Source organism: Oncorhynchus nerka, linkage group LG14 (assembly GCF_034236695.1).
Source record: "Oncorhynchus nerka isolate Pitt River linkage group LG14, Oner_Uvic_2.0, whole genome shotgun sequence".
In the NCBI taxonomy this organism is placed as follows: domain Eukaryota; kingdom Metazoa; phylum Chordata; class Actinopteri; order Salmoniformes; family Salmonidae; genus Oncorhynchus; species Oncorhynchus nerka.
This window is the reverse complement of record NC_088409.1, coordinates 30,900,673-30,926,382: the sequence shown is the minus strand read 5'-3', so window position 1 is coordinate 30,926,382 and position 25,710 is coordinate 30,900,673. Positions and strand designations below refer to the sequence as shown.

Sequence of the window (25,710 nt, the reverse complement as noted above, 5' to 3'; positions counted from 1 at the left end):
GGTTTTATTTTTACATCCTGATAACTTTAGGGGTATTTTGAAGATTAACAGATAGTGGAATGTTTTTCAGGGCCATTTTATTCATGAGGCTTATTGTATGAGGCTTGGCCGTTTCTGAGGTAATGATTTTAAACGATTTCATAGAAACAGCTTGGCTAGAGTTGAGCAGGCTGTTCGATAGAGGAGGTGGAAACCTGAATTCAAACATGACTCATCTTGTCATTATTCAGCCAGACTCGCAATTAATTTTAATTTCAAAGTTGAATTCGGTAATGGAAATAACATTTAACAAAGACTAACAGGAAAATAATGCCCCTATTCTTCACTTGTCAGCGTGACTCATTTGTCCATGGTTTATTCTGGAGTTTAAAAAAAAATATATTCTCTCTCCACCTCTCTGTTCTGTTATAAGGACAATCATGTGGCCAGTGACACTTTGCTTCTTGAAAGTCCAATATCTTGAAAACTTGACTGTTGACATGCAAAACATTTTGGATCTATATTAACAGTGCATTTAAAGGTAGAACAGGGAAGCTTCTCAGACACCTATGTCTGTATTGTGCCTCTGGCATGTAGTATTGGCAATTCCCTACCCGGAACCAGAGGGACTGTTCAGTTAGATGAGGCTGCCAGAGGCATGATGGACCTCCATAATATCTGTGGAAATGAGACCATGAACAGGACATGTATGTGATTTATTAGAGAAAATGTCATCCACGTTGGTGACAAATCTACAGATAAAATCAACATTAAATCTGTGAAAAGCTAGGCATGAAATTTGCTGTCTCTGGGATATGAGAAAAAAAGGATCAATACCTCTTCCAGTGCTCTTGGGGGCGCCTCTGAGCTACGTAACATCTACAGTATGTATTCTGTAACATTTTGTAAGCATTTGAAAATATACATAGAAACATGAATGCCAAAGTATAATAAAACTTGCATTCAAAACTACAGGTAAGTCTTTAGAAGAGTGAGGGAGGGGTAATTTCATAATGTTGACTGAGTCTCACTTGCAGTCTGTGGGAAAGGCACATGAAACACATCTCACGTTCTTATCTCTGAAATGAGAGATGCAGAGTTTTGTCCAACAATGTTTTCACACACACATACACACGCACATGGCCGATAAGGTCTGTTGCATCAGTGTTGTTTCACCATGTCCCTCTGATGAACTCTTCTGGTGTCTTGAGGCCACTCAGTAACACGTTTGTTCCCTCACTACTCTCTGGCCACTTGGTACGACCTGGGAAAAAACACATGACGTCAATTAATGAAATGTCCGATTATCCAGGGTCAATTCATCTAAGGTCAGATTATCAAATTTAAATTAATCAAACATTGATTATTCTAACATCAATTCATCAAACAATGAAAACAAATATTTACATAACTGTACATGGCTGACGAACCAATCGAATACAGCCAAACAATGCTTTAAGCCATTTGTCAACAATAGGATCTAAGTCAGCAGTCCATTCAGTGATTATGACTGATGTCAAGACTGACTTTAGACACTTCCTCTATACAGTGATTTATCCATGTTCACAGTACTGTATCTACATGAACTCATTTAGGCACACAGATACTCACTCATGGTATAGATAGAATACAGTAGCATGCAATACCAACACAGAATGATATCCCTAAACATTGCAACCCAGCTGGTCCACTTGGCTTTTTACGTTGTCCCTTTATAGTCAGTCACTTCACTGGAACACCTCCATTACAAATACTGGTGCATGATTGGGCCTCTCTTCCATAATGAGGTCACAGCCACAAAAGCGTTACCACAGTTGTGTCAGTTGTAGTATGTGAAGCTGAAGGTGACGTGTGTGGTTGGGTGTATACTGGATGTGTGCCTGAGTGTGTGTCACATTGATATAAGTGGCTATAGAGGACTACTCACTTCCCTGTGCCCACATGACACCTAGGCATCCGGCATACTTTATCACCTGTGTGATCGAGAACGAGAGAGAAAGAAAGAGTGAAAGACAATAAGAGGGATAGAAAGAGCTGTTTTTATGATAACAGTACCGTATTAACAGTGTGAATACGACAAAGCTAAGAGACACGGAGGTTAAATGTTTTCTACTCACAGCTAATGACCATAATACCCAGGATGAAGAGCGTTGCAGCCAAAGACAGACCAACAACACGGAGGAAGTAGTAGTCTGAGCACAGACACAGTGACACATAGATGAGTCTATTACCATGTGATTGTAAACCATGTTTGGAGGCATTGTTTTTTTTAACCTTTATTTAACCAGGCAAGTCAGTTAAGAACAAATTCTTATTTTCAATGACGGCCTAGGAACAGTGGGTTAACTGCCTGTTCAGGGGCAGAACGACAGATTTGTACCTTGTCAGCTCGGGGGTTTGAACTCGCAAACTTCCGGTTACTAGTCCAACGCTCTAACCACTAGGTTGATCATTATATTTGTGCACTTCGGAAAAAAGTCAGATCCTCTTACCATAATTGAATGGTTCATCCCACCTTGCATCTGTGATCAAAGAAAAATACAATATCACTTAGTTGAAAGACACTACTTGAATTGTGTGTTTTTAGAGCATAATAGGTGTAGCCTATATTCCTGCAACAAAGAAAGAGGTGGGGACAACAACACAATGAGATGACAACAGAGCGATCTGGTCCAGTTGATGTGTTGTTGAAGCCACATCTCAACCCTCACGTAAGCCTGCACAGCGCAGAGGGACACACTCAGAGACTTCTTATCTCTTACATCAGCCACAATCAAGCATTAATCTGAGGACATGTTAGAGACAGCGAGCTGAGGTGCTCTGTTTCTGTTTCACAACTCCTCTAAGGGTTTTGTTTGGGAGACGGGGAATTATGATACTGTCAAATGTGCTGTGAGATAACAATAACAAAAAACACAAAAAAACTCCAGATTTAAGGAAAAGTTAGGCTAGGAAAGGCCTTTGCTACCCCAGGCAACAAGAGGAGTGATGGTTCTCTGTCAGCATTTTGAGTCCTTATCTCTGTCATATGGACCTGTACATAATTACTTCTCATTAAATTCCAGGTGCATTCCTTTTATGTAACTCTCACTTTTTTATAGAATTTCAGCATATTTCAATGGCACGACTCTCATAGGAAATCGGGTCAGTCTAATTACACTTTTTAAAGCGTATCAGTAGTGTCCTTGTCAAGTGCTGTAAAATCCACTGCCTGTCTATCTTAACGAGAAAGGGGAATGTAACATTTGCTAATTACAGAGCTAATTCGATTTTAAATTGCATGCACCCTTGACGTGAAAGACAGAACTGGTTATGGGAGATTCTTCATAGCAAAGCATCCATTCACTATAGCTGTGTTGCAGTGTTTTTCAGGGATTACCAATATGGGTGTTTATTTTTCTGGGAACAGGTAATTCCAATATGTCAAGGAGGGAATATAAGGTTTGTTGTTTACCTGCGGTGGTTAAGGACTTAGCCGTGGGTGTTGTTGACTTGTTTGTGTGAGCTGAGGAGAAAAAGCTCACATTTTGAGAATACTCACTGGTCAATTGGATATCTGTGTTTCTTAGGTAGATAACCTCAGTGCCTGATTGAAATCGATACTAAAGTTATGATAACTTTTTAAATATACTATTGTTTGTTTTGTGCTTCTGTCTGGGCTGACTAGTTAGCTTGCAACAGGTAACTTTAGCATCTGGGTGGAAGGTGAGAGTTAGCTGTTTATGTGTTAACATAGCGAGTTCTACATTGCCTCTTTGCCGGAGCAATTTTGATTGGTAGAAGTTATGATTTCAGATTTACAGTGAGGGAAAAAAGTATTTGATCCCCTGCTGATTTTGTACGTTTGCCCACTGACAAAGAAATCGTCAGTCTATAATTTTAATGGTAGGTTTATTTGAACAGTGAGAGACAGAATAACAACAAAAAAATCCTGAAAAACGCATGTCAAAAATTTTATAAATTGATTTGCATTTTAATGAGGGAAATTGTCATGTATTGTCATGTTATGTCTTGTTCCTGTTCTTTCTCTTCACTTCGTTTCCCCCTGCTGGTCGTATTAGGTTACCTTCTCTCCCTTTCCTTCCCCCAGCTGTTCCTCATCTCCTCTAACTACCTCGTTTACTCTCTCCCACCTGTTCCCTTTTTTCCCTCTGATTAGGTCTCTATTTCTCTCTCTGTTTCTGCTTCTGTCTTTGTCAGATTCTCGTTTGCTTCACCCTTGTCCCGTCCTGTCGTAATCTGCCTCTTCATCAGATGCTACGTGTGATCAGGTACCTCTGTCCTCTACAACCCGCGCCTACCCGGAGAGACCAGCAGTCTGTTGCCGCTAACCCTGCTATTCTCCTCTGCTGCTAGAAGGGGACTCTCCTGTAAAGATCAGAGGACTTTATGATTTATTTGTCGCCCTCTCTGCGGGTTGTCTATTTTGTCAACCGATACATCTGAAGAGGATTTATGTCTTCCCTGTGTTTGGACATTAAAAGACTCTGTTTCTGTTAAACCGCTTTTGGGTCCTCACTCACCTGCATAACAGAAGAATCTGACCAAGAATGGACCCAGCGACTTCGGATCCTCTCCACTCAGCCGTCGAGATCCAGGGAGCGATGCTAGGCAGACACGAGCAGGAATTGTCTGCTGCTCGACATGCCGTTGAGACCCTGGCCGCCCAAGTCTCCGACCTCTCGAAACATATTCACCATCTCCGCCTCGATCCACCGGCTACTTCCAGGGCTTCCGAGTCTCCGGAGCCCAGAATTAATAACCCGCCGTGTTACTCTGGGGAGCCCACTGAATGCCACTCGTTCCTCACCCAGTGTGATATTGTGTTTTCTCTCCAGCCCAACACATACTCCAGGGGCACAGCTCGTATCGCCTACGTCATATCTCTCCTTACTGGACGGGCTCGTGAGTGGGGCACGGCAATCTGGGAGGCGAGGGCTGAGTGTACTAACCAGTATCAGAACTTTAAGGAGGAGATGATACGGGTTTTTGATCGTTCTGTTTTTGGGGAAGAAGCTTCCAGGGCCCTGTCTTCCCTATGTCAAGGTAATCGATCCATAACTGATTACTCTATAGAGTTTCGCACTCTTGCTGCCTCCAGTGACTGGAACGAGCCGGCTTTGCTCGCTCGTTTTCTGGAGGGTCTCCGCGGGAGGTAAAGGATGAGATTCTCTCCCGGGAGGTTCCTTCCAGCGTGGATTCCTTGATTGAACTCGCTATTCGCATAGAACGACGGGTTGATCTTCGTCACCGAGCTCGTGGAAGGGAGCTCGCGTTATCCGTTGCCCCCTCTCCGCATCACTACCATCTTCCTCCACTGGCTCAGGTGCTGAGCCTATGCAGCTGGGGGTATTCGCATCTCGACTAAGGAGAGGGAACGGAGAATCACCAACCGCCTCTGTCTCTATTGCGGTTCCGCTGGTCATTTTGTCATTTCATGTCCAGTAAAGCCAGAGCTCATCAGTAAGCGGAGGGCTACTGGTGAGCGCTACTACTCAGGTCTCTCCTTCAAGATCCTGTACTACCTTGTCGGTCCATCTACGCTGGACCGGTTCGGCAGCTTCCTGCAGTGCCTTGATAGACTCTGGGGTGGAGGGCTGTTTTATGGACGAAGCCTGGGCTCGGGAACATGACATTCCTCTCAGACAGTTAGGGAGCCCACGGCCTTGTTCGCCTTGGATGGTAGTCCTCTCCCCAGGATTCAGCGTGAAACGCTACCTTTAACCCTCACTGTCTCTGGTAATCATAGCGAAACCATTTCTTTTTTAATTTTTCGTTCACCTTTTACACCTGTTGTTTTGGGCCATCCCTGGCTAGTGTGTCATAATCCTTCTATTAATTGGTCTAGTAATTCTATCCTCTCCTGGAACGTCTCTTGTCATGTGAAGTGTTTAATGTCTGCTATCCCTCCTGTTTCCTCTGTCTCTTCTTCACAGGAGGAGCCTGGTGATTTGACAGGGGTGCCGGAGGAATATCACGATCTGCGCACGGTGTTCAGTCGGTCCAGGGCCACCTCCCTTCCTCCGCACCGGTCGTATGATTGTAGTATTGATCTCCTTCCGGGAACCACTCCCCCCGGGGTAGACTATACTCTCTGTCGGCTCCCGAACGTAAGGCTCTCGAAGATTATTTGTCTGTAGCTCTCGACGCCGGTACCGTAGTCCCTTCCTCCTCTCCCGCCGGAGCGGGGTTTTTTTTGTTAAGAAAAAGGACGGGACCCTGCGCCCCTGCGTGGATTATCGAGGGCTGAATGACATAACGGTTAAGAATCGTTATCCGCTTCCCCTTATGTCTTCAGCCTTCGAGCTCCTGCAGGGAGCCAGGTTTTTCACTAAGTTGGACCTTCGTAACGCTTACCATCTCGTGCGCATCAGGGAGGGGGACGAGTGGAAAACGGCGTTTAACACTCCGTTAGGGCACTTTGAATACCGGGTTCTGCCGTTCGGCCTCGCTAACGCTCCAGCTGTCTTTCAGGCATTAGTGAATGATGTACTGAGAGACATGCTGAACATCTTTGTTTTCGTTTACCTTGACGATATCCTGATTTTTTCACCGTCACTCCAGATTCATGTTCAGCACGTTCGACGTGTCCTCCAGCGCCTTTTAGAGAATTGTCTTTATGTGAAGGCTGAGAAGTGCTCTTTTCATGCCTCCTCCGTCACATTTCTCGGTTCTGTTATTTCCGCTGAAGGCATTAAGATGGATCCCGCTAAGGTCCAAGCTGTCAGCGATTGGCCCGTCCCTAAGTCACGTGTCGAGCTGCAGCGCTTTCTCGGCTTAGCGAATTTCTATCGTCGTTTCATCCGTAATTTCGGTCAGGTGGCAGCTCCTCTCACAGCCCTTACTTCTGTCAAGACGTGCTTTAAGTGGTCCGTTTCTGCCCAAGGAGCTTTTGATCTCCTCAAGAAGCGTTTTACATCCGCACCTATCCTTGTTACACCTGACGTCTCTAGACAGTTCATTGTCGAGGTTGACGCGTCAGAGGTGGGCGTGGGAGCCATTCTTTCCCAGCGCTCCCATTCTGACGACAAGGTCCACCCTTGCGCGTATTTTTCTCATCGCCTGTCGCCGTCGGAACGTAACTATGATGTGAGAAACCGCGAACTGCTCGCCATCCGCTTAGCCCTAGGCGAATGGCAACAGTGGTTGGAGGGGGCGACCGTTCCTTTTGTCGTTTGGACTGACCATAGGAACCTTGAGTACATCCGTTCTGCCAAACGACTTAATGCGCGTCAGGCTTGTTGGGTGCTGTTTTTCGCTCGTTTCGAGTTCGTTATTTCTTATCGTGCGGGCTCTAAGAACACCAAGCCTGATGCTTTATCCCGTCTCTTCAGTAGCCTCCACCGACCCCGAGGGGACTCTCCCTGAGGGGCGTGTTGTCGGGTTGACTGTCTGGGGAATTGAGAGGCAGGTAAAGCAAGCACTCACTCACACTCCGTCGCCGCGCGCTTGTCCTAGGAACCTTCTTTTCGTTCCCGTTCCTACTCATCTGGCCGTTCTTCAGTGGGCTCACTCTGCCAAGTTAGCCGGCCACCCCGGCGTTCGGGGTACGCTTGCTTCTATTCGCCAGCGTTTTTGGTGGCCCACTCAGGAGCGTGACACGCGTCGTTTCGTGGCTGCTTGTTCGGACTGCGCGCAGACTAAGTCCGGTAACTCCCCTCCTGCCGGCCGTCTCAGCCCGCTTTCCATTCCCTCTCGACCGTGGTCTCACATCGCCTTAGACTTTATTACCGGACTGCCTTCGTCAGCGGGGAAGACTGTTATTCTAACGGTTGTCGATAGGTTCTCTAAGGCGGCTCATTTTATTCCCCGCTAAGCTTCCTTCTGCTAAAGAGACGGCACAAATCATCATTGAGAATGTTTTCAGAATTCATGGCCTTCCGTCAGACGCCGTTTCGGACAGGGGTCCGCAATTCACGTCTCAATTTTGGAGGGAGTTTTGCCGTTTGATTGGGGCTTCCGTCAGTCTCTCTTCCGGTTTTCACCCCCAGTCTAACGGTCAAGCAGAACGGGCCAATCAGACTATTGGTCGCATCTTACGCAGTCTTTCTTTTCGCAACCCTGCGTCTTGGGCAGAACAGCTCCCCTGGGCAGAATACGCTCACAACTCGCTTCCTTCGTCTGCGACCGGGCTATCTCCTTTTCAGAGTAGCCCCGGGTACCAGCCTCCTCTGTTCTCGTCCCAGCTCGCCGAGTCCAGCGTCCCCTCCGCTCAGGCTTTTGTCCAACGTTGTGAGCGCACCTGGAAGAGGGTCAGGTCTGCACTTTGCCGTTATAGGGCGCAGACTGTGAGAGCCGCTAATAAGCGCAGGACTAAGAGTCCTAGATATTGTCGCGGTCAGAGAGTATGGCTCTCCACTCAAAACCTTCCCCTTAAGACAGCTTCTCGCAAGTTGACCCCGTGGTTCATTGGTCCGTTCCGTATTTCTCAGGTCATTAATCCTGTCGCAGTGCGACTTCTTCTTCCGCGACATCTTCGTCGCGTCCACCCGGTCTTCCATGTCTCCTGTGTTAAGCCCTTTCTTCGCGCCCCCGTTCGTCTCCCCCCATCCTTGTCGAGGCGCACCTATCTACAGGGTCCGTAAGATTTTGGACATGCGTCCTCGGGGCCGTGGTCATCAGTACCTAGTGGATTGGGAGGGGTACGGTCCTGAGGAAAGGAGTTGGGTTCCATCTCGGGACGTGCTGGACCGTTCGCTGATCGATGATTTCCTCCGTTGCCGCCAGGTTTCCTCCTCAAGTGCGCCAGGAGGCGCTCGGTGAGTGGGGGGGTACTGTCATGTAATTGTCATGTTATGTCTTGTTCCTGTTCTTTCTCTTCACTTCGTTTCCCCCTGCTGGTCGTATTAGGTTACCTTCTCTCCCTTTCCTTCCCCCAGCTGTTCCTCATCTCCTCTAACTACCTCGTTTACTCTCTCCCACCTGTTCCCTTTTTTCCCTCTGATTAGGTCTCTATTTCTCTCTCTGTTTCTGCTTCTGTCTTTGTCAGATTCTCGTTTGCTTCACCCTTGTCCCGTCCTGTCGTAATCTGCCTCTTCATCAGATGCTACGTGTGATCAGGTACCTCTGTCCTCTACAACCCGCGCCTACCCGGAGAGACCAGCAGTCTGTTGCCGCTAACCCTGCTATTCTCCTCTGCTGCTAGAAGGGGACTCTCCTGTAAAGATCAGAGGACTTTATGATTTATTTGTCGCCCTCTCTGCGGGTTGTCTATTTTGTCAACCGATACATCTGAAGAGGATTTATGTCTTCCCTGTGTTTGGACATTAAAAGACTCTGTTTCTGTTAAACCGCTTTTGGGTCCTCACTCACCTGCATAACAGAAATAAGTATTTGACCCCTCTGCAAAACATGACTTAGTACTTGGTGGCAAAACCCTTGTTGGCAATCACAGGGGTTAAGACGTTTCATGTAGTTGGCCACCAGGTTTGCACACATCTCAGGAGGGATTTTGTCCCACTCCTCTTTGCAGATCTTCTCCAAGTCATTAAGGTTTCGAGGCTGACGTTTGGCAACTCGAACCTTCAGCTCCCTCCACAGATTTTCTATGGGATTAAGGTCTGGAGACTGGCTAGGCCACTCCAGGACCTTAATGTGCTTCTTCTTGAGCCACTCCTTTGTTGCCTTGGCTGTGTGTTTTGGGCCAATGTCATGCTGGAATACCCACCCACGACCCATTTTCAATGCCCTGGCTGAGGGAAGGAGGTTCTCACCCAATATTTGCCAATACATGGCCCCGCCATCGTCCCTTTGATGCGGTGAAGTTGTCCTGTCCCCTTCGCAGAAAAACACCCCCAAAGCATAATTTTTCCACCTCCATGGTTGACGGTGTGGATGGTGTTCTTGGGGTCATAAGGCAGCATTCCTCCTCCTCTAAACACTGCGAGTTGAGTTGATGCCAAAGAGCTCCATTTTGGTCTCATCTGACCACAACACTTTCACCCAGATGTCTTCTGAATCGTTCAGATGTTCAGTGGCAAACTTCAGACGTGCATGTATATGTGCTTTTTTGAGCAGGGGGACCTTGCGGGCGTTGCAGGATTTCAGTCCTTCACGGAGTAGTGTGTTACGAATTGTTTTCTTGGTGACTATGGTCCCAGCTGCCTTGGGATCATTGACGAGATCCTCCCGTGTAGTTCTGGGCTGATTCCTCACCGTTCTCATGATCATTACAACTCCACGAGGTGAGATCTTGCATGGAGCCCCAGGCCGAGGGAGATTGACAGTTCTTTTGTGTTTCTTCCATATGCGAATAATCACACCAACTGTTGTCACCTTCTCACCAAGCTGCTTGGCGATGGTCTTGTAGCCCATTCCAGCCTTGTGTAGGTCTACAATCTTGTCCCTGACATCCTTGGAGAGCTCTTTGGTCTTGGCCATGGTGGAGAGTTTGGAATCTGATTGATTGATTGCTTCTGTGGACAGGTGTCTTTTATACAGGTAACAAAGTGAGATGAGGAGCACTGCCTTTAAGAGTGTGCTCCAAATCTCAGCTCATTACCCGTATAAAAGACACCTGGGAGCCAGAAATCTTTCTGATTGAGAGTGGGTCAAATACCTATTTCCCTCATTAAAATGCAAATCAATTAATAACATTTTTAACATGCGTTGTTATTCTGTCTCTCACTGTTCAAATAAACCTACCATTAAAATTATAGACTGATCATTTCTTTGTCAGTGGGCAAACGTACAAAATCAGCAGGGGATCAAATACTTTTTTTCCTCACTGTATATAGCAGAGAAATTATACTAAGATTTCATAGCCTCTAAGGTTTTGTATAAGTTGTTGGGAAAGAGCTGACTTGTGTAAAAAGGTACATTGTTTACAGTGAATAGAATGTTGGAAGCAATGGGAGCTTTAGAATGTTGAAGAAATCTCTTTACAGTGGATGAAGTTGTTTTAGGAGAACAGCAAGTTTAGTAGTTTAAAAAGTATAAATGTTATCAAAAAGTTGTATGAAAGAAACTTAAGATAGAATGGCATTTCTATCTTAAATGGTGGAAGAGGAGTGGTGTTCCAAATAACTATAACAAGTCAGAAATAAGTGGAATATCCTTTAAATTGTGGCATTTAAATATTTTACTAAAGTGAATAGGTGAAATATTGTCAAAAGTACAGTCATGGCCAAAATTTATGAGAATGACACAAATATTAATTTCCACAAAATTTGCTGCTTCAGTGTCTAGATATTTTTTTGTCAGATGTTACTATGGAATACTGAAGTATAATTACAAGCATTTCATAAGTGTCAAAGGCTTTTATTGACAATTACATGAAGTTGATGCAAAGAGTCAATATTTGCAGTGTTGATCCTTCTTTTTCAAGACCTCTGCAATCTGCCCTGACATGCTGTCAATTAACTTCTGGGCCACATCCTGACTGATGGCAGCCCATTCTTGCATAATCAATGCTTGGAGTTTGTCAGAATTTGTGGGTTTTTGTTTGTCCACTCGCCTCTTGAAGATTGACCACAAGTTCTCAATGGAATTAAGGTCTGGGGAGTTTCCTGGCCATGGACCCAAAGTATCAATGTTTTGTTTCCCGAGCCACTTAGTTATCACTTTTTCCTTATGGCAAGGTGCTCCATCATGCTGGAAAAGGCATTGTTCATCACCAAACTGTCCCTGGATGGTTGGGAGAAGTTGCTCTCGGGGGATGTGTTGGTACCATTCCTTATTCATGGCTGTGTTCTTAGGCAACATTGTGAGTGAGCCCACTCCCTTGGCTGAGAAGCAACCCCACACATGAATGGTCTCAGGAAGCTTTACTGTTGGCATGACACAGGACTGATGGTAGCGCTCACCTTGTCTTCTCCGGACAAGCTTTTTTCCGGATGCCCCAAACAATCGGAAAGGGGATTCATCAGAGAAAATGACTTTACCCCAGTCCTCACCAGTCCAATCCCTGTACCTTTTGCAGAATATCAGTCTGTCCCTGATGTTTGTCCTGGAGAAAGTGGTTTCTTTGCTGCCCTTCTTGACACCAGGCCATCCTCCAAAATTCTTCGCTTCACTGTGCGTGCAGATGCACTCACACCTGCCTGCTGCCATTCCTGAGCAAGCTCTTTACTGGTGGTGCCCCGATCTCGCAGCTGAATCAACTTTAGGAGACGGTCCTGGTGCTTGCTGGACTTTCTTGGGCTCCCCGAAGCCTTCTTCACAACAATTGAACCGTTCTCCTTGAAGTTCTTGATGATCCGATAAATAGTTGATTTAGGTGCAATCTGACTGGCAGCAATATCCTTGCCTGTGAAGCCCTTTTTGTGCAAAGCAATGAAGACGGCAGGTGTTTCCTTGCAGGTAACCATGATTGACAGAGGAAGAAGAATGATTCCAAGCACCACCCTCCTTTTGAAGCTTCCAGTCTGTTATTCAAACTCAATCAGCATGACAGAGTGATCTCCAGCCTTGTCCTCGTCAACATTCACACCTGTGGTAACGAGAGAATCACTGACATGATGTCAGCTGGTCCTTTTGTGGCAGGGCTGAAATGCAGTGGACATTATTTTTTAGGATTCAGTTCATTTGCATGGCAAAGAGGGCCTTTGCAATTAATGGCAATTCATCTGATCACTCTTCATAACATTCTGGAGTATATGCAAATTGCCATCATAGAAACTGAGGCAGCAGACTGAAAATGTACATTTGTGTCATTCTCAAAACCTTTGGCCACGACTGTACATATTTCACCATAAATAACTACAGTCAGACTACTACACTTTTAGTCATAAGAAATTATAAAAAAAATTTAGGCTATTATTTTTCATCTAGTGGAAGAAGTTTAGAAGTTTGTTAGTGTTGACAAATTGAGGCTGGTATAGTAGAGGTAGTGACTGTTTTATAAATAGTTGATAGTAGCCTTTAGTGGGAGACTAGGTAGTAGTGAGTAACCCAGAAGTACTAGTAGCAGTGCATTGCAGTAGTAATTCTGAATGTTTTAGGTAGGTAGGCCATGGGTTAGCTATAGTAAGTGGAGTCACTATTGTAGTTTGGTTAGTGAGTGTGGGAGTTGTTATAGTGGGTTAGTTTAGTGGGTTGGGGTGAGCTGTGTGGCATAGTCAGTCTTATGTGCTCCCCCAGTGCTATAATCTGATTAGTAGAAGATAGTATGTGGAATGGAATAGCCCCGCAGCCCAAAAGGAAACAAAAAGACTTACAGTAAACAGTAACATTAAGAGGTTTTGATGTCAAGGCAGAAGGTTTCGGTCCCTCTGGTCCCAGGTCCAGCTCTGCCTCACATCTGTATTCTACTTCACCCTCATATCTCTTGTGGGTGATGGTGATAGTGGAGGACGTATTCACTAGTTCCTTTGTGGAGTCATTAAACGTTTGAGTCTCTATAGTTTCATTGCCTTTGTACCACCTCACAACCAGGTTCTGTAGAGGAGTGATGTTCTGGATGTCGCACTGCAGCTGGTACTCCTTCCCCTCCATCATTGGACCAGAGTGGCCCAGAGGAGAGATAGACACACTGTCTGGAGTCTCTAGAGACAAAATAATTACACATAGTGAAATATAATGGATTTTACTGACAAAACTCCCAAATATAAGAAAAAGAAAAACAACTTACTGTAGAGAATGACAGGGAGAATCTCAGTACACTGACTTCCATTTTGTAGATTGATGTAGCATTTAGGTTCTATTGTCCAGTCCATGAGGCTTCCCACAGTCCAGGTGACAAAGCTGACATTTTCTTGCAAACCTATACCTCCGAACGTGACCTCCCACCCCATCCCCTCGGGGTCTGTGGATGTGGTGCAGTTGACTGAGACGGAGTCTCCATATCTCACCACTACTCTGGGAGGGTTGAGCTCAACAGGACAGGAGGCATGTGTAGGCACACCTACAGTTCAGAGCATGACAGAGACCATAATCATATCATTTACTTTTTCAAGCAGACTTATTTTTTGTTTAAAGCTATATCCCAAGTATAGGTCTAGAATACAGAACAAATTAAAAATAGGTTACATGTATTGCCTTTTTCAGAAGGCAGTTTCTAATCGGTAACGTTAAAGCAACAAAATGCAACTTTTTGGGCGACCTGACCAAATTCACATAGATATGTGAGTTATACTGTAGGTCTGTCATTCTTCATTGAAAGCAGGTCTAAGAAGTGGTAGATCAGTTCTGTGTGTGCTATTTCTATGGTTCCGGTTTCCAAGTTGAGTTTTTGCATCTTTTACTTTCAGTTTTGTACACCAGCTTCAAACAACTGACAATACAAGATTTGTGGCTGTGGAAAATATAAAATATATTTCACATCGGTTTAGATGGTTAAATGATTCTCTACAGTATACAGAGCATTCGGGACGTATTCAGACCCTTCGACTTTTTCCACATTTTGTTACGTTACAGCCTTATTCTAAAATGGATTAAATTGTCTTTTCCCCTCGTCAATCCACACACATTGAAACCCATAACGACAAAGTAAAACAGTTTTTTAGAAATGTTTGCTAATTTAAGAAAATATAAAACTGAAATATCACATTTACATAATTATTCAGACCCTTTACTCAGTACTTTGTTGAAGCATTTAGCCGCGATTACAGCATTGAGTCTTCTTGGTTATGACACTACAAGCTTGGCACACATATATTTGGGGATTTTCTCTCATTCTTCTCTACAGATCCTCTCAAGCTCTGTCAGGCTGGATAAGGAGCATTGCTGCACAGCTATAGTCAGGTCTCTCCAGATATGTTCAATCGGGTTCAAGACCGGGCTCTGGCTGGGCCACTCAAAGACATTCAGAGACTTGTCCCAAAGCCACTCCTGTGTTGTCTTGGCTGTGTGCTTAGGGTCGTTGTCCTGTTGAAAGGTGAACCTTTGCCACGGTCTGAGGCCCTGAGCATTCTGGAGTAGGTTTTCATGAAGGATCTCTCTGTACTTTGCTCCGTTCATCTTTGCCTCGATCCTGACTAGTCTCCCAGTCCCAGCTAATGAAAAACATCCCCACAGCATGATGCTGCCACCACCATGCTTCACCGTAGGGATGGTGCCAGGTTTCCTCCAGATGTGATGCTTGGCATTCAGGCCAAAGAGTTCTCACATGGTTTCATCAAACCAGGAGAATCTTGTTTCTCATGGTCTGAGAGCCTTTAGGTGCCTTTTGGCAAACTCCAAGCAGGCTGTCATGTGCCTTTTACTGAGGAGAGGCTTTCGTCTGGCCACTCTACCATAAAGGCCTGATTGGTGTAGTGCTGCAGAGATGGTTGTCCTTCTGGAAGGTTTTCCCATCTCCACAGTGGAACTCTGGAGCTCTTTCACAGTGACCATCGGGCTCTTGGTCACCTCCCTGTCCAAAGCCCTTCTCCCCCTATTGTTCAGTTTGGCCAGGCGGCCAGCTCTAGGAAGAGTCTTCGTGGTTCCAAACTTCTTCCATTTAAGAATGATGGAGGCCTCTGTGTTCTTAGGGATGTTCAATGCTGTAGAAATGTTTTTGGTATACTTCCCCAGATCTGTGCCTCTACACAACCCTGTCTCGGAGCTCTACGGGCAATTCCTTCGACGTCATGGCTCGGTTTTTGCTCTGACATGCACTACCAACTGTGGGAACTTATATAGACAGGTGTGTGCCTTTCCAAAGTAAGGCTGTAATGTAACAAAATGTGGAAAAAGTCAAGGTGTGTGAATACTTTCAGAAGGCATTGTAATGTTGACTATTAGAATATCAACACATAGCCTACTCTTTTTTTATTAACTGAATTTACTTACCAGAGGAGAAGGACAGGAAACCCAAGACTCTAATATTTGTGTAAACTGTTCAAAATGATCTTCTATGGGTGTCACCAAGTAGGCTGATACCCTATATCATGAGTGCACAATCCCTAGGTTAGACATTACAGTGCACTATGAATGTTCAATACGCACAATAAGCTGACTGGTTAGGTCATTTGTCAAATTAACAAATTATTGTATTTTGTTAAATTTAAAACAACATTCCAACCCTTTTTGCCTAATCTAGTCCAAATATGGCACGATTTCACTATTTGTATCAGTTTACATCAGTTTCAATGCAGGGCTTTTTTGAAGGCGAACTGACGATTCTACTATTGTGGCTAATTGTTATTGTGGCTCAGTTCACATAGGTGCTACAGTACGTGGGGTCGCTATTGTAGTGTGGCTTGTGTCAGTGGGGCTTCTCATAATGGGTTAGTTTAGTGGGTTGGGTTAAGCTGTGTGGCATAATCAGTCTTATTTGCTCCCACAGTGCTATCATTTTATTGGTAAAATATATTTCTGTTCTGATTTCAGATTTGAAAAGCAGAGAACTAGAAGATTTCATGTGCTCTACGTTTTTGTCCAAGTTGTTGGGAAAGTGGGCAAAAATGTAATTCTGAAAAGTTGGGAGAAAGTTGTCAAAGTTGTTACTGAAACAGCTGTATCGTTTGACTGGTAGAATATATTCTATTCTGATTTCACATTTGTATATCAGAGAAGTAGACTAAGATATCATACGCTTTACATTCTTGTCTAACTTGGGAAAATTGTCAAAATGGCAGTATTTTCAAAAGTTTGAGAGGAAAAGTACTTGATGCTTTTACTAAAACAGCTTCATTGTTTGATTGGTAGAAGATATTTATGTTATGATATCAGATTTGAATTGCAGAAAAGTAGAATAATATGTCATACCATCTACGTTTGTGTCTTATTTGCTGGGAAAGTGGTCAAAATTTTAGTTGTTTGTAAAAATTGAGAGGAAAAGGAAGTTGATTTGATAACAAACAGATATATTGTTTGATTGGTAGAAGATATTTCTGTTCTGATATCAGATCTAAATAGGCGAGAAGTAGATTAAGATTTTGTTTTGTCTAGCTTGTTGAGAAAGTGGTCAAAGTAGCTGATTTGTGTCAAAAGTCACATTGTTTACAGTGAATAGAATGTTGGAAGTTACAGCTTCAGAATGGGAGTTTTTAAAGAGTCACTGCCTTTAAAAATCCCTTTGAAAATGGCCTTTGTGGTATCGATATGTTATTCTTGTGTCAAATAGACTACAAAGTGTAAATAGGATAATTTTGGTCATAAAGTCAGTCTCGTCTGCGACAGAGTTTGGAACACCCGTGCGCTACAACAGGTAAATGAAAGTTGGGTTTTGAGTTGATGATGTCCATTTGCCCACTAACATAGTGTGAACAGCTGTGGTGATTGCTCTCCATTCAATATAATAGACAGTGAGAAACACCTTAGTTAGATGTAAAATTGCTAATTAAAACATCCTTGGCAAAAACGTCAAATTTATTACAGATTTCTTCAGTTATCTTAGATTCATTCAATAGCCTTCCATAGTCTATAGTGTCTCATGGGGGACAAAAATAATTAACCAAACACGAAATCGGTGAGGAAACACCGGTAAAACTGAAATCTCGTTTTTCAAATGAGCAACAGAAAAACACACTTGCCAATCGGAATGTTCAGTGGCTATTTAACAATGGGAGCTTTAGAATGTAGAAGAAATCCCATTAAAGTGGAAGAGGTTTATTAGAAGCTTAATAGGTTAAAAGGTATAAATGGTTTCAAAAAGATGTATACAATCACACTGGTCCTGACCAGCCTGCACGTTTTAAAGGTTGAATGGCGTTTCTATCTTAAACGGTGTAAGAGGAGTAGTGTTCCAAATAATAAGTACAAATTCTTCTGTCGCAAGTTCCATTAATGAAATAGTCAGAAATAAGTAATACATTACTAAAAGTGTGATTTCTTTCGCAAGTCACAGTAACTCCTCAAAATGATTACAGTAACTGAACCAAAGCTAGTTTAAGGAGGACAAAGTCATAACAAACATTGGTGAGCTAGCTGCTCAATGTATACGGCCACTGATTTCCATTCATCCTGCCGGTGAAAAAGATTTAAAAGAAGGTCCTATTATTAAGAGTGAAGTCCTTGAGATTAACGGGGAGTTGTGGCAGGTGGAAAGATACAGAGAAATAGGAAATAGCCCCATGTGACATCACCTAGAAATGACAAAGAGTCACTTCCACCGGTCGATTGGGGTGTGTGGTGGCAGGGCTCTGAGCAAGGGACCCTGTTGACAGAAAACTAATGACTTTTCAACTATTACACAAACAAAGCAGTTGGGTGAAACCTAAACAACACATTACAAGACAGTTGGGTGAAACCTAAACAACACATTACAAGACAGTTGGGTGAAACATAAACAACACATTACAAGACAGTTGGGTGAAATCTAAACAACACATTACAAGACAGTTGGGTGAAACCTAAACAACACATTACAAGACAGTTGGGTGAAACCTAAACAACACATTACAAGACAGTTGGGTGAAACCTAAACAACACATTACAAGACAGTTGGGTGAAACATAAACAACACATTACAAGACAGTTGGGTGAAACGTAAACAACACATTACAAGACAGTTGGGTGAAACATAAACAACACATTACAAGACAGTTGGGTGAAACCTAAACAACACATTACAAGACAGTTGGGTGAAACCTAAACAACACATTACAAGACAGTTGGGTGAAACCTAAACAACACATTACAAGACAGTCGGGTGAAATCTAAACAACACATTACAAGACAGTCGGGTGAAATCTAAACAACACATTACAAGACAGTCGGGTGAAACCTAAACAACACATTACAAGACAGTCGGGTGAAACCTAAACAACACATTACAAGACAGTCGGGTGAAACCTAAACAACACATTACAAGACAGTTGGGTGAAACCTAAACAACACATTACAAGACAGTCGGAAGCACAAAACATGGCTACTGCTGAAATTATTCTCCACAACAATTGAGTAATATATTCCTAGCAGCAGCCAGGGTTGAGAATGTGTCCACACACAGCCAGTGGGAGGGAGGGACAAAGGGAGGGAGTTACTCAGCTAACAACAAACGTTCCCACAACTTTAGAGAACATTCCCTTAAGAGTGTCATTAGGCCATTTTAAGTAATTTTTCATAGGACTGTTCTGGTGATGTGCAAGGAATGTTTCCAAGAAACAATTGCCTTACTGTCAAACATAACTTACCCAGAATGGGGTTACCATGTTCTCAGAATTAAAGATATCAATGTTCTAGACACGTTTCATGGTATGGTTGCAAGAACATTCATGTGTCCAGTTTTCTGTGTTATGAGACTATTCCATCAACGTCCCACCAAACATGGTTGCCATGTTCTCAGAACATAAGATATTGTTCAAGACACTTTTCATGGGAACGTTGCTGGAACATTTCTGTGTATCAGTTGTCAGGATGTCGCCTGATGGTCCCAAATAAATGTCCCCTGTCGTGGAATAATCAGAATTAGTTGGTAACATAGGTAAGATGTTTTATATTCATCATATGTTTATAAGTTACTTCTCATCAGAATGGTATTTTTGTATAATACTGTGGCAGGGTTGCAGTATCTGTTCTATGTCAAGACTAAGTTGCATGGGCCGCAGAGAGGGGAGAGGTCAAAGTGTCATCAAGCGTGTATCTCTTGGCTCCACAATGTCTGTGTGCCAGTCAGTGTGTCTCTGTGATCTTGTCAAGATAGGATGGATTTGATATATGCCTGTTGATATGGAGGATTGGTTTATGGTTCTAGGGTTTGAGTAAGGAGACAAAGCTGAACGATTTATTATGTCTATGCTGTCTGACTATGTGTGTTCTTTGCTATTAAAGGATCTCAGTTGCATTGTAATGGGGCTCTCAGAGAATTCACTGAGAGACACTGAATTACCTGAGAGTCACAGGATTGTGATAGAGCTCATATAATTAAAGATGGATTTTGATAACTAACTCTGACTTGTGTGTGTGGTTTGCTATCATGATTTGGTAAATAGAGGAAATTTCCACGACCCCCCCCCCCCCCCTAAAAAGTTGAATTACACATGTTAATGTTGCAGTCAATCAAGGGCCTAAATGGGGAACCACTGATAGCTCTTTGTCTGTTGTGAACGTGAGGGATACTCACACACACAGTGCATTTAACATAGTGCTTTTAACTTACACATTTTACACACTTTAAAATAGATGATTACATTGTGATTGTGCATTTACACAATAATTATTCGACATGGGATTTGAACTCACAACCTCTTGGTTCACGGTACTGTGATCTCAATGATTTGATTGACTTCAGTATTTTAAGAGCTTTTTCTGTAGTTGTCTAATGTTGTTGGGGCATGTTAAGCTGTTTAAATGATATTCCTGAATTACTATGATCAATGATATAGTTTTTGTACTTTTATCAGAGCTGAGATTTACTCCAAAGTGCACTCAACTTATTGCGTACACCTATTGAGCTGTTTCATCTACATGAGTGCCAAAGGAGGAGGGGTTACGGTTTCTTCTGGACAGAGCCTAACTATACTGTACCACAAGTAAATCATAGGATCTCAGTTGGGGTCTCAACTTACTATTGAGAATAAAAATAGTAGTATACACAAGGTGCAATTTTGGTTTTGTGTAAGCAGTTTTTCTCTTGTTATGTCAGTCACTGACAGTCACTAAATGATCCCATGTCAGCATATATATTTTGTTAAATCTAGCGGCCAGCTGTCTAAACTTGTAGTAATCATTGATTTTGTTAGTCAACTCTCACTCAAATACACTAGAAGTCCAAAAGTAAAATATCCCATTCCAAAATCATGGGCATTAATATGGAGTTGGTTTCCCTTTTGCTGCTATAACAGCCTCCACTCTTCTGGGTAGGCATTCCACTAGATGTTGGAATATTGTTGAGGGGACTGGCTTCCATTCAGCCAGAGCATTAGTGAGGTTGGTCACTGATGTTGGGTGATTAGGCCTGGCATGAGTCAGCATTCCAATTCATCCCAAAGGTGTTCGATGGGGTTGAGGTCAGGGCTCTGTGCGGGCCAGTCAAGTTCTTCCACACCGATCTCGACAAACCATTTCTGTATGGACCTCGCTTTATATATGTGGGCATTGTCATGCTTAAACAGGAAAGGGCCTTTCCAAAACTGTTGCCAAAAAGTTGCAAGCACAGAATCATTTAGAATGTCATTGTATGCTGTAGAGTTAGGATTTCCCTTCACTGGAACTAAGGGGCCTAGCCCAAACCGTGAAAAACATCCACAGACCATTATTTCTCCTCCACCAAAATTTACAGTTGGCACAATGCATTGGGGCAGGTAGCGTTCTCCTGGCATCCGCCAAACCCAGATTTGTCTGTCGGACATTCAGATAATGAATCGGGATTCATCACTCTAGAGAAAGTGTTTCCACTTCTCCAGTTGGCTGCGAGCTTTACACCACTCCAGCCGAAGCTTGGCATTGCGCATGGTGATCTTAGGCTTGTGTGCGGCTGCTCCGCCATGGAAACCCATTTCATGAAGCTCCAGATGAACAGTTCTTGTGCTGACGTTGCTTCCAGAGGCAGTTTGGAACTCGGTAGCAAGTGTTGCAACAGAGGACAGGAGATTTTTACACGCTACGTGCTTCAGCACTTGGTGGTCCCGTTCTGTGAGTTTGTGTGGCCTACCACTTCGCGACTGAGCCGTTGTTGCGCATATATTTTTCCATTTCACAATAACAGCACTTACAGTTGACTGGGGCAGTTCTAGCAGGGCAGAAATTTGACGAACTGACTTGTTGGAAAGGTGGCATCCTATGACGGTGCCATGTTGAACGTCACTGAGCTCTTCAGTTAGGCCATTCAACTGCCATTGTTTGTCTATGGAGATTGCATGGCTGTGTGCTCGATTTTACACACTTGCAGGCAACGGGTTTGGCTGAAATAATCCAATTTGTTAATTTGAAGAGGATCTACATACTTTGTGTATATAGTGTACGTCAAAGTGTGTCAAATACTTAAGTTTACTTTTTGCAAGTATCACTTGCGAACAAACAAGGAGCTATCAGTGATTCACCAATCAGGGCCTTGATTGGCTCGGTAACAAGGCGTGATGTGTAATGTTCTGGGTATGTTCTGTTTGACATTAAGGGAACGTCCTCCTTACTGTAAAACATTATCTCTCCCTAGAATTGTTAGCTGGGTAGATAGATTGGTGTGAATGTAGTGCAGCGTTGTTATGAAGGGGCTGCTCTGGCCAACACAGATGTGGATTTTCCTGGCCCTGAGAGACGGGAGAAGCAGGCCTTTGTACACCCTCTGCTCCCCATCAATACCTTCCGATTAACCACTCTGTGATGAATCGCTACAAGCTCACTATGGGCCCACTGGTTTCCCACAAGCAAATGTGATTAGAACTTAATCTATTTTCTATCAGGGAAATCGGTTCTGTTGCTGAATCCCTGTGAGGTAATTTGAGATATTTACAATGTGGTTTAGAGGAGAGATGTCACTGAAAAAACTGTGGCTCGGGACTGTTTAGACCCCTAGGGGTCTGCGGAGGTGCTGCAGGTGGTCCGCAAAAATATATGGCAAAAATGTATAGGTTTTTATGAATGTCATTTGCAACAACAGACTGAACAATTTTTTAAATACATACCTACTTTAGAAAAGAGGGGAATATATTCTTTTTTAATGATGTCTTTATTTCTCAACTTCTAATATTGAGCAAATTAAACTCATTGGAGCTCATTACACTCCCTGGAGTATCTGACATAGGCTTTGAAAAAACTCCAGAGAGTACCAGTCGCGGTGAATGACGCTAGCTGCTGGCAAGCTTTCTTGACTTGGACAAACATTTCTGTCAACAAATTGCTAACCTTTGTTTAACCAGCTAAACAGCTGCTACCAACATGTACTGTATGTGGAGTAGGGCTGGCACATCTGTCGTATAATAATCAGCACAATTATTGTTATACATTTATTTTAGGAGAAGGGAGAGATTGAACTTTATATTCAAGTAGATATAGCTCACTCAATAGCAGTTTTCATTTTTACATGGAGAGGGTGAAGTTAGTAATCATTTTACGAGCAGAACGGCACAGTTGGGAGGAGAAGCTTGGTTTCCAAAAGTTTGAGGTGGTCAAAACCATTTGTTTTTGAGACAATTATGAACTGTGGCCATTTGATTTGTTTATTACATTTAATTGTTACCCAAAATTCTATAATCGTCGCACCTCTAGCTTGGAGTTACCTTTCTAACTAATAGGCTATGATAGAGTTTACACTTTTTCCAATTATAATGTGTGGGGGTCAAAATAATGAAAACCTATCTACCAAATGTATTCATTTTGAAATGTTGATTACTTGTCCTTCTCATTATCATTCACCAGATGATAAGACAAAACATCTGAAGAAAAAAAACATGTTTTGCTAACATATAATGGGGGTCCCTGGGCAAGGAAAGGTGCAGACCCCTGGTTTAGAGATTTTAGTTTGAGATGAGAAAGGGAGAGAGTGTGTATACAGTATGTTTATAAATGAGAACAGTGTGTGTGACCGTGGGTGCTCGCATGTGTATGTGTGAGAGAGAAATACATGGTTATTTTTGATGACTTACCTGGTAGTGTGAGAAACAGACATATTGCCATCCAGCTCAGCTGAATCTGAAAGACAGAGCACGTGAAGAAGTGAGAGATAGATGTGAGTGAGAGATTCATTGTGGTACAGAGTTTCAGCAGGGTCTGTAATTAATACAGCATTAAGCTGACTACTACTTCAGCTGGAAATCTGCAAGATAAGCAAAGGCCCTTAGGCAGCACAGGTGACACTGCAATGAATACAGATCACTTAGAGGCAGCCACACAGGCACATATGCTATACCCACAATAGATTACAACAGACACATGACAACCACACATCTATCAACCTTCATTAACACCCTGCTTGTTTGTGTGCTCCCGCTGCACGTAAACACACACTCACTAATGTTCTCTCTGCCCATTATAGTGCTGAGTAACAGGTTTCAGAACCAGCTCCTATCTTTACAGTAGCTGTAATAGTTTTGTAATGATTCCCTAATGGTTTTCTAATGGTACTCTACACAACGAGACAGACACTACGAGCTACTGTGTGGAACAAGGGATGCGTTCATGTAGGCTCATGACTTATATCAGTATAAAGAGGAAGTAGCCGTGTTACTGGTTTCAAGTCAGTCACTGAGGCTACATGTGTCACACCCTGTACTGTATCACATGTCTTGTGATTGTCTCCACCCCCCCGAGGAGCTGCTTTTCCCTGGTGTATATATCCTTGTGTTTCCTGTCTCTCTGTGCCAGTTCGTCTGGTATGTTTTTCAAGTCAACCAGCGGGTTCCCAGTACCCCTGCTTCTATCCTCTTTTGCTAGTCCTCCCGGTTTTTGACCATTGCCTGTTTTCTGGAATCTGTACCCGCCTGCCTGACCATTCTGCCTGCCCTGACCTCCTGGACTCTGAACTGGTTTTGACCTTTTGCCTGTCCACAACCATTCTCTTGCCTACTCCTTTTGGATTGTTTAATAAATATCAAGACTCAACCCATCTGACTCCCATGTCTGCATCTGGGTATTGCCTTGTGCCCTTATAACATTTCTTTTGAGACACAGGAAAATGTACTCATAGCGGTTGTTTCTACCACTTCTCACCCCCACACCAAAGTGTAGTCAAGCACATTTTTCACACAATGAAGATGGCTGACAATCTCAAACGAAACGTATAATATGATATACAAACTGGATGAGTGCACTCACATTTTCTAAACCATGGAATTATACTGAAGCCCTGTTTCCATTTTTCCTACTGAAAGCCATGATTTCTGTATAGTTACACATATCACACAGCACTTGGCCCTAATTTAGCTGAGGGGGAAGTTTGAGGTCGCTGCGATCACATATACTGTAAATCATTTCTGAACTCCTTAGTGTTGCCAACAAAACAATCTAGTTGCAGAATGAGGATCTGTAATAACAGCAACACTTACAGCAATCAGCTGCTACTCTCAGCACTTTCTCTGAGACACACAACTACTGTACAGGGTCATAACAGCTTTTTCTAATCGCTCTTCATCTGCACCATATGGTAATCATAGACATAAAATAACAGGCAAACAAGTAAACACATTCGCTCTGAGGAGAATCGCAATCACCCTGACAACCTTTTAGTTCTGACAAAAAGCAGTAGTGTATACAGAAAAATAACATCAGTAAACCAACGAGGAACCCAATGATTATTTGTTCTAGAGGGATGGAGAGCAGAGAGCGATGAGGTGGATGAAGGCAGGAAAGGAGGAAGGCATTGACAGCCAGAGGAGTGTTTTGGTGTTGTATCAGTACCTAGCTGAGATCCCCTGACCTATTCTGATGGCAGCATGTCCTCAGGGGAGGCGGTGACAGGTGAGCGTCAGTGGGCATCATGAGGCTTGACAGCTCAGATTAGCGGGTTACGCCAGTCCTAATTTCACTCTGAAGCCTCTGAAGCATATGTCAAGGCAAGGGCCTGTTCGCCTGGGGCTGTCCCAGCCTCCCTACCAGACTCTCTCACCCCTCTACCCTCCTGTCTGACCGTCTCTATCTCTCTCACTCACTCACCCATTGTCTGTTTATCTTTCTGTGTATCTGTCTGTTTGTCCGTCCATCTCGAACATCCGCCATAGGCTCTCTCACTTCACATATCTTACTCTCTCCCTTTCTCATGAGTGCCGATGTCCCTCGCTTACTCCTCTCCTCTTTGAGTCCCAAATGAAAGTCATTCAGCTCACCTTGGTGTCCATCCTGAATTGTCGCGTAGTTCCAGAGCTCGTTCCAGAGCAGCATCCACGGTCTCTTTCCTCTGTGTGTCAGTCAGGAACCATTAAGAACCGTTAGTCGACGACACCCTTCTGCTCATGACCTCCTTGTTCCATATCTTGCGCACTACACTTTTTTTTT

At 43.5% G+C, this 25,710-nt stretch overlaps 1 protein-coding gene across 7 annotated transcripts; it reads right to left on the bottom strand.

Moving 5' to 3' along the window:
• Positions 1 to 680: 680 nt before the first annotated feature.
• LOC115140882 (intercellular adhesion molecule 1-like) lies at positions 681 to 25,710 on the bottom strand. Of its 7 annotated transcripts, XM_065027972.1 has the most exons (9): positions 25,542 to 25,710; positions 23,367 to 23,412; positions 13,550 to 13,822; positions 13,137 to 13,463; positions 3,434 to 3,484; positions 2,472 to 2,501; positions 2,097 to 2,171; positions 1,907 to 1,952; positions 681 to 1,243 (listed from the first exon to the last, which is right to left on the bottom strand). In XM_065027972.1, the coding sequence occupies exons 1-9, from the start codon at positions 25,551 to 25,553 to the stop codon at positions 1,219 to 1,221; spliced, it is 885 nt and encodes a 294-aa protein (XP_064884044.1). In that variant the 5' UTR covers positions 25,554 to 25,710; the 3' UTR covers positions 681 to 1,218. The 7 variants fall into 7 exon arrangements, with proteins under 7 accessions (XP_064884044.1, XP_064884047.1, XP_064884045.1 ...); XM_065027975.1 differs by lacking the exon at positions 2,097 to 2,171; XM_065027973.1 differs by lacking the exon at positions 3,434 to 3,484 and having other exon boundaries at positions 25,542 to 25,709.

What these genes read in the sequence shown, in the direction of transcription:
- LOC115140882 (XM_065027972.1), bottom strand. An exon ending in TAAGTCCTTAACCACCGCAG is followed by an intron (nt 2,502 to 3,433) that starts GTAAACAACAAA and finishes CTTTGATCACAG; the next exon opens with ATGCAAGGTGGGATGAACCA. An exon ending in GGGTATTATGGTCATTAGCT is followed by an intron (nt 1,953 to 2,096) that starts GTGAGTAGAAAA and finishes TCGATCACACAG; the next exon opens with GTGATAAAGTATGCCGGATG.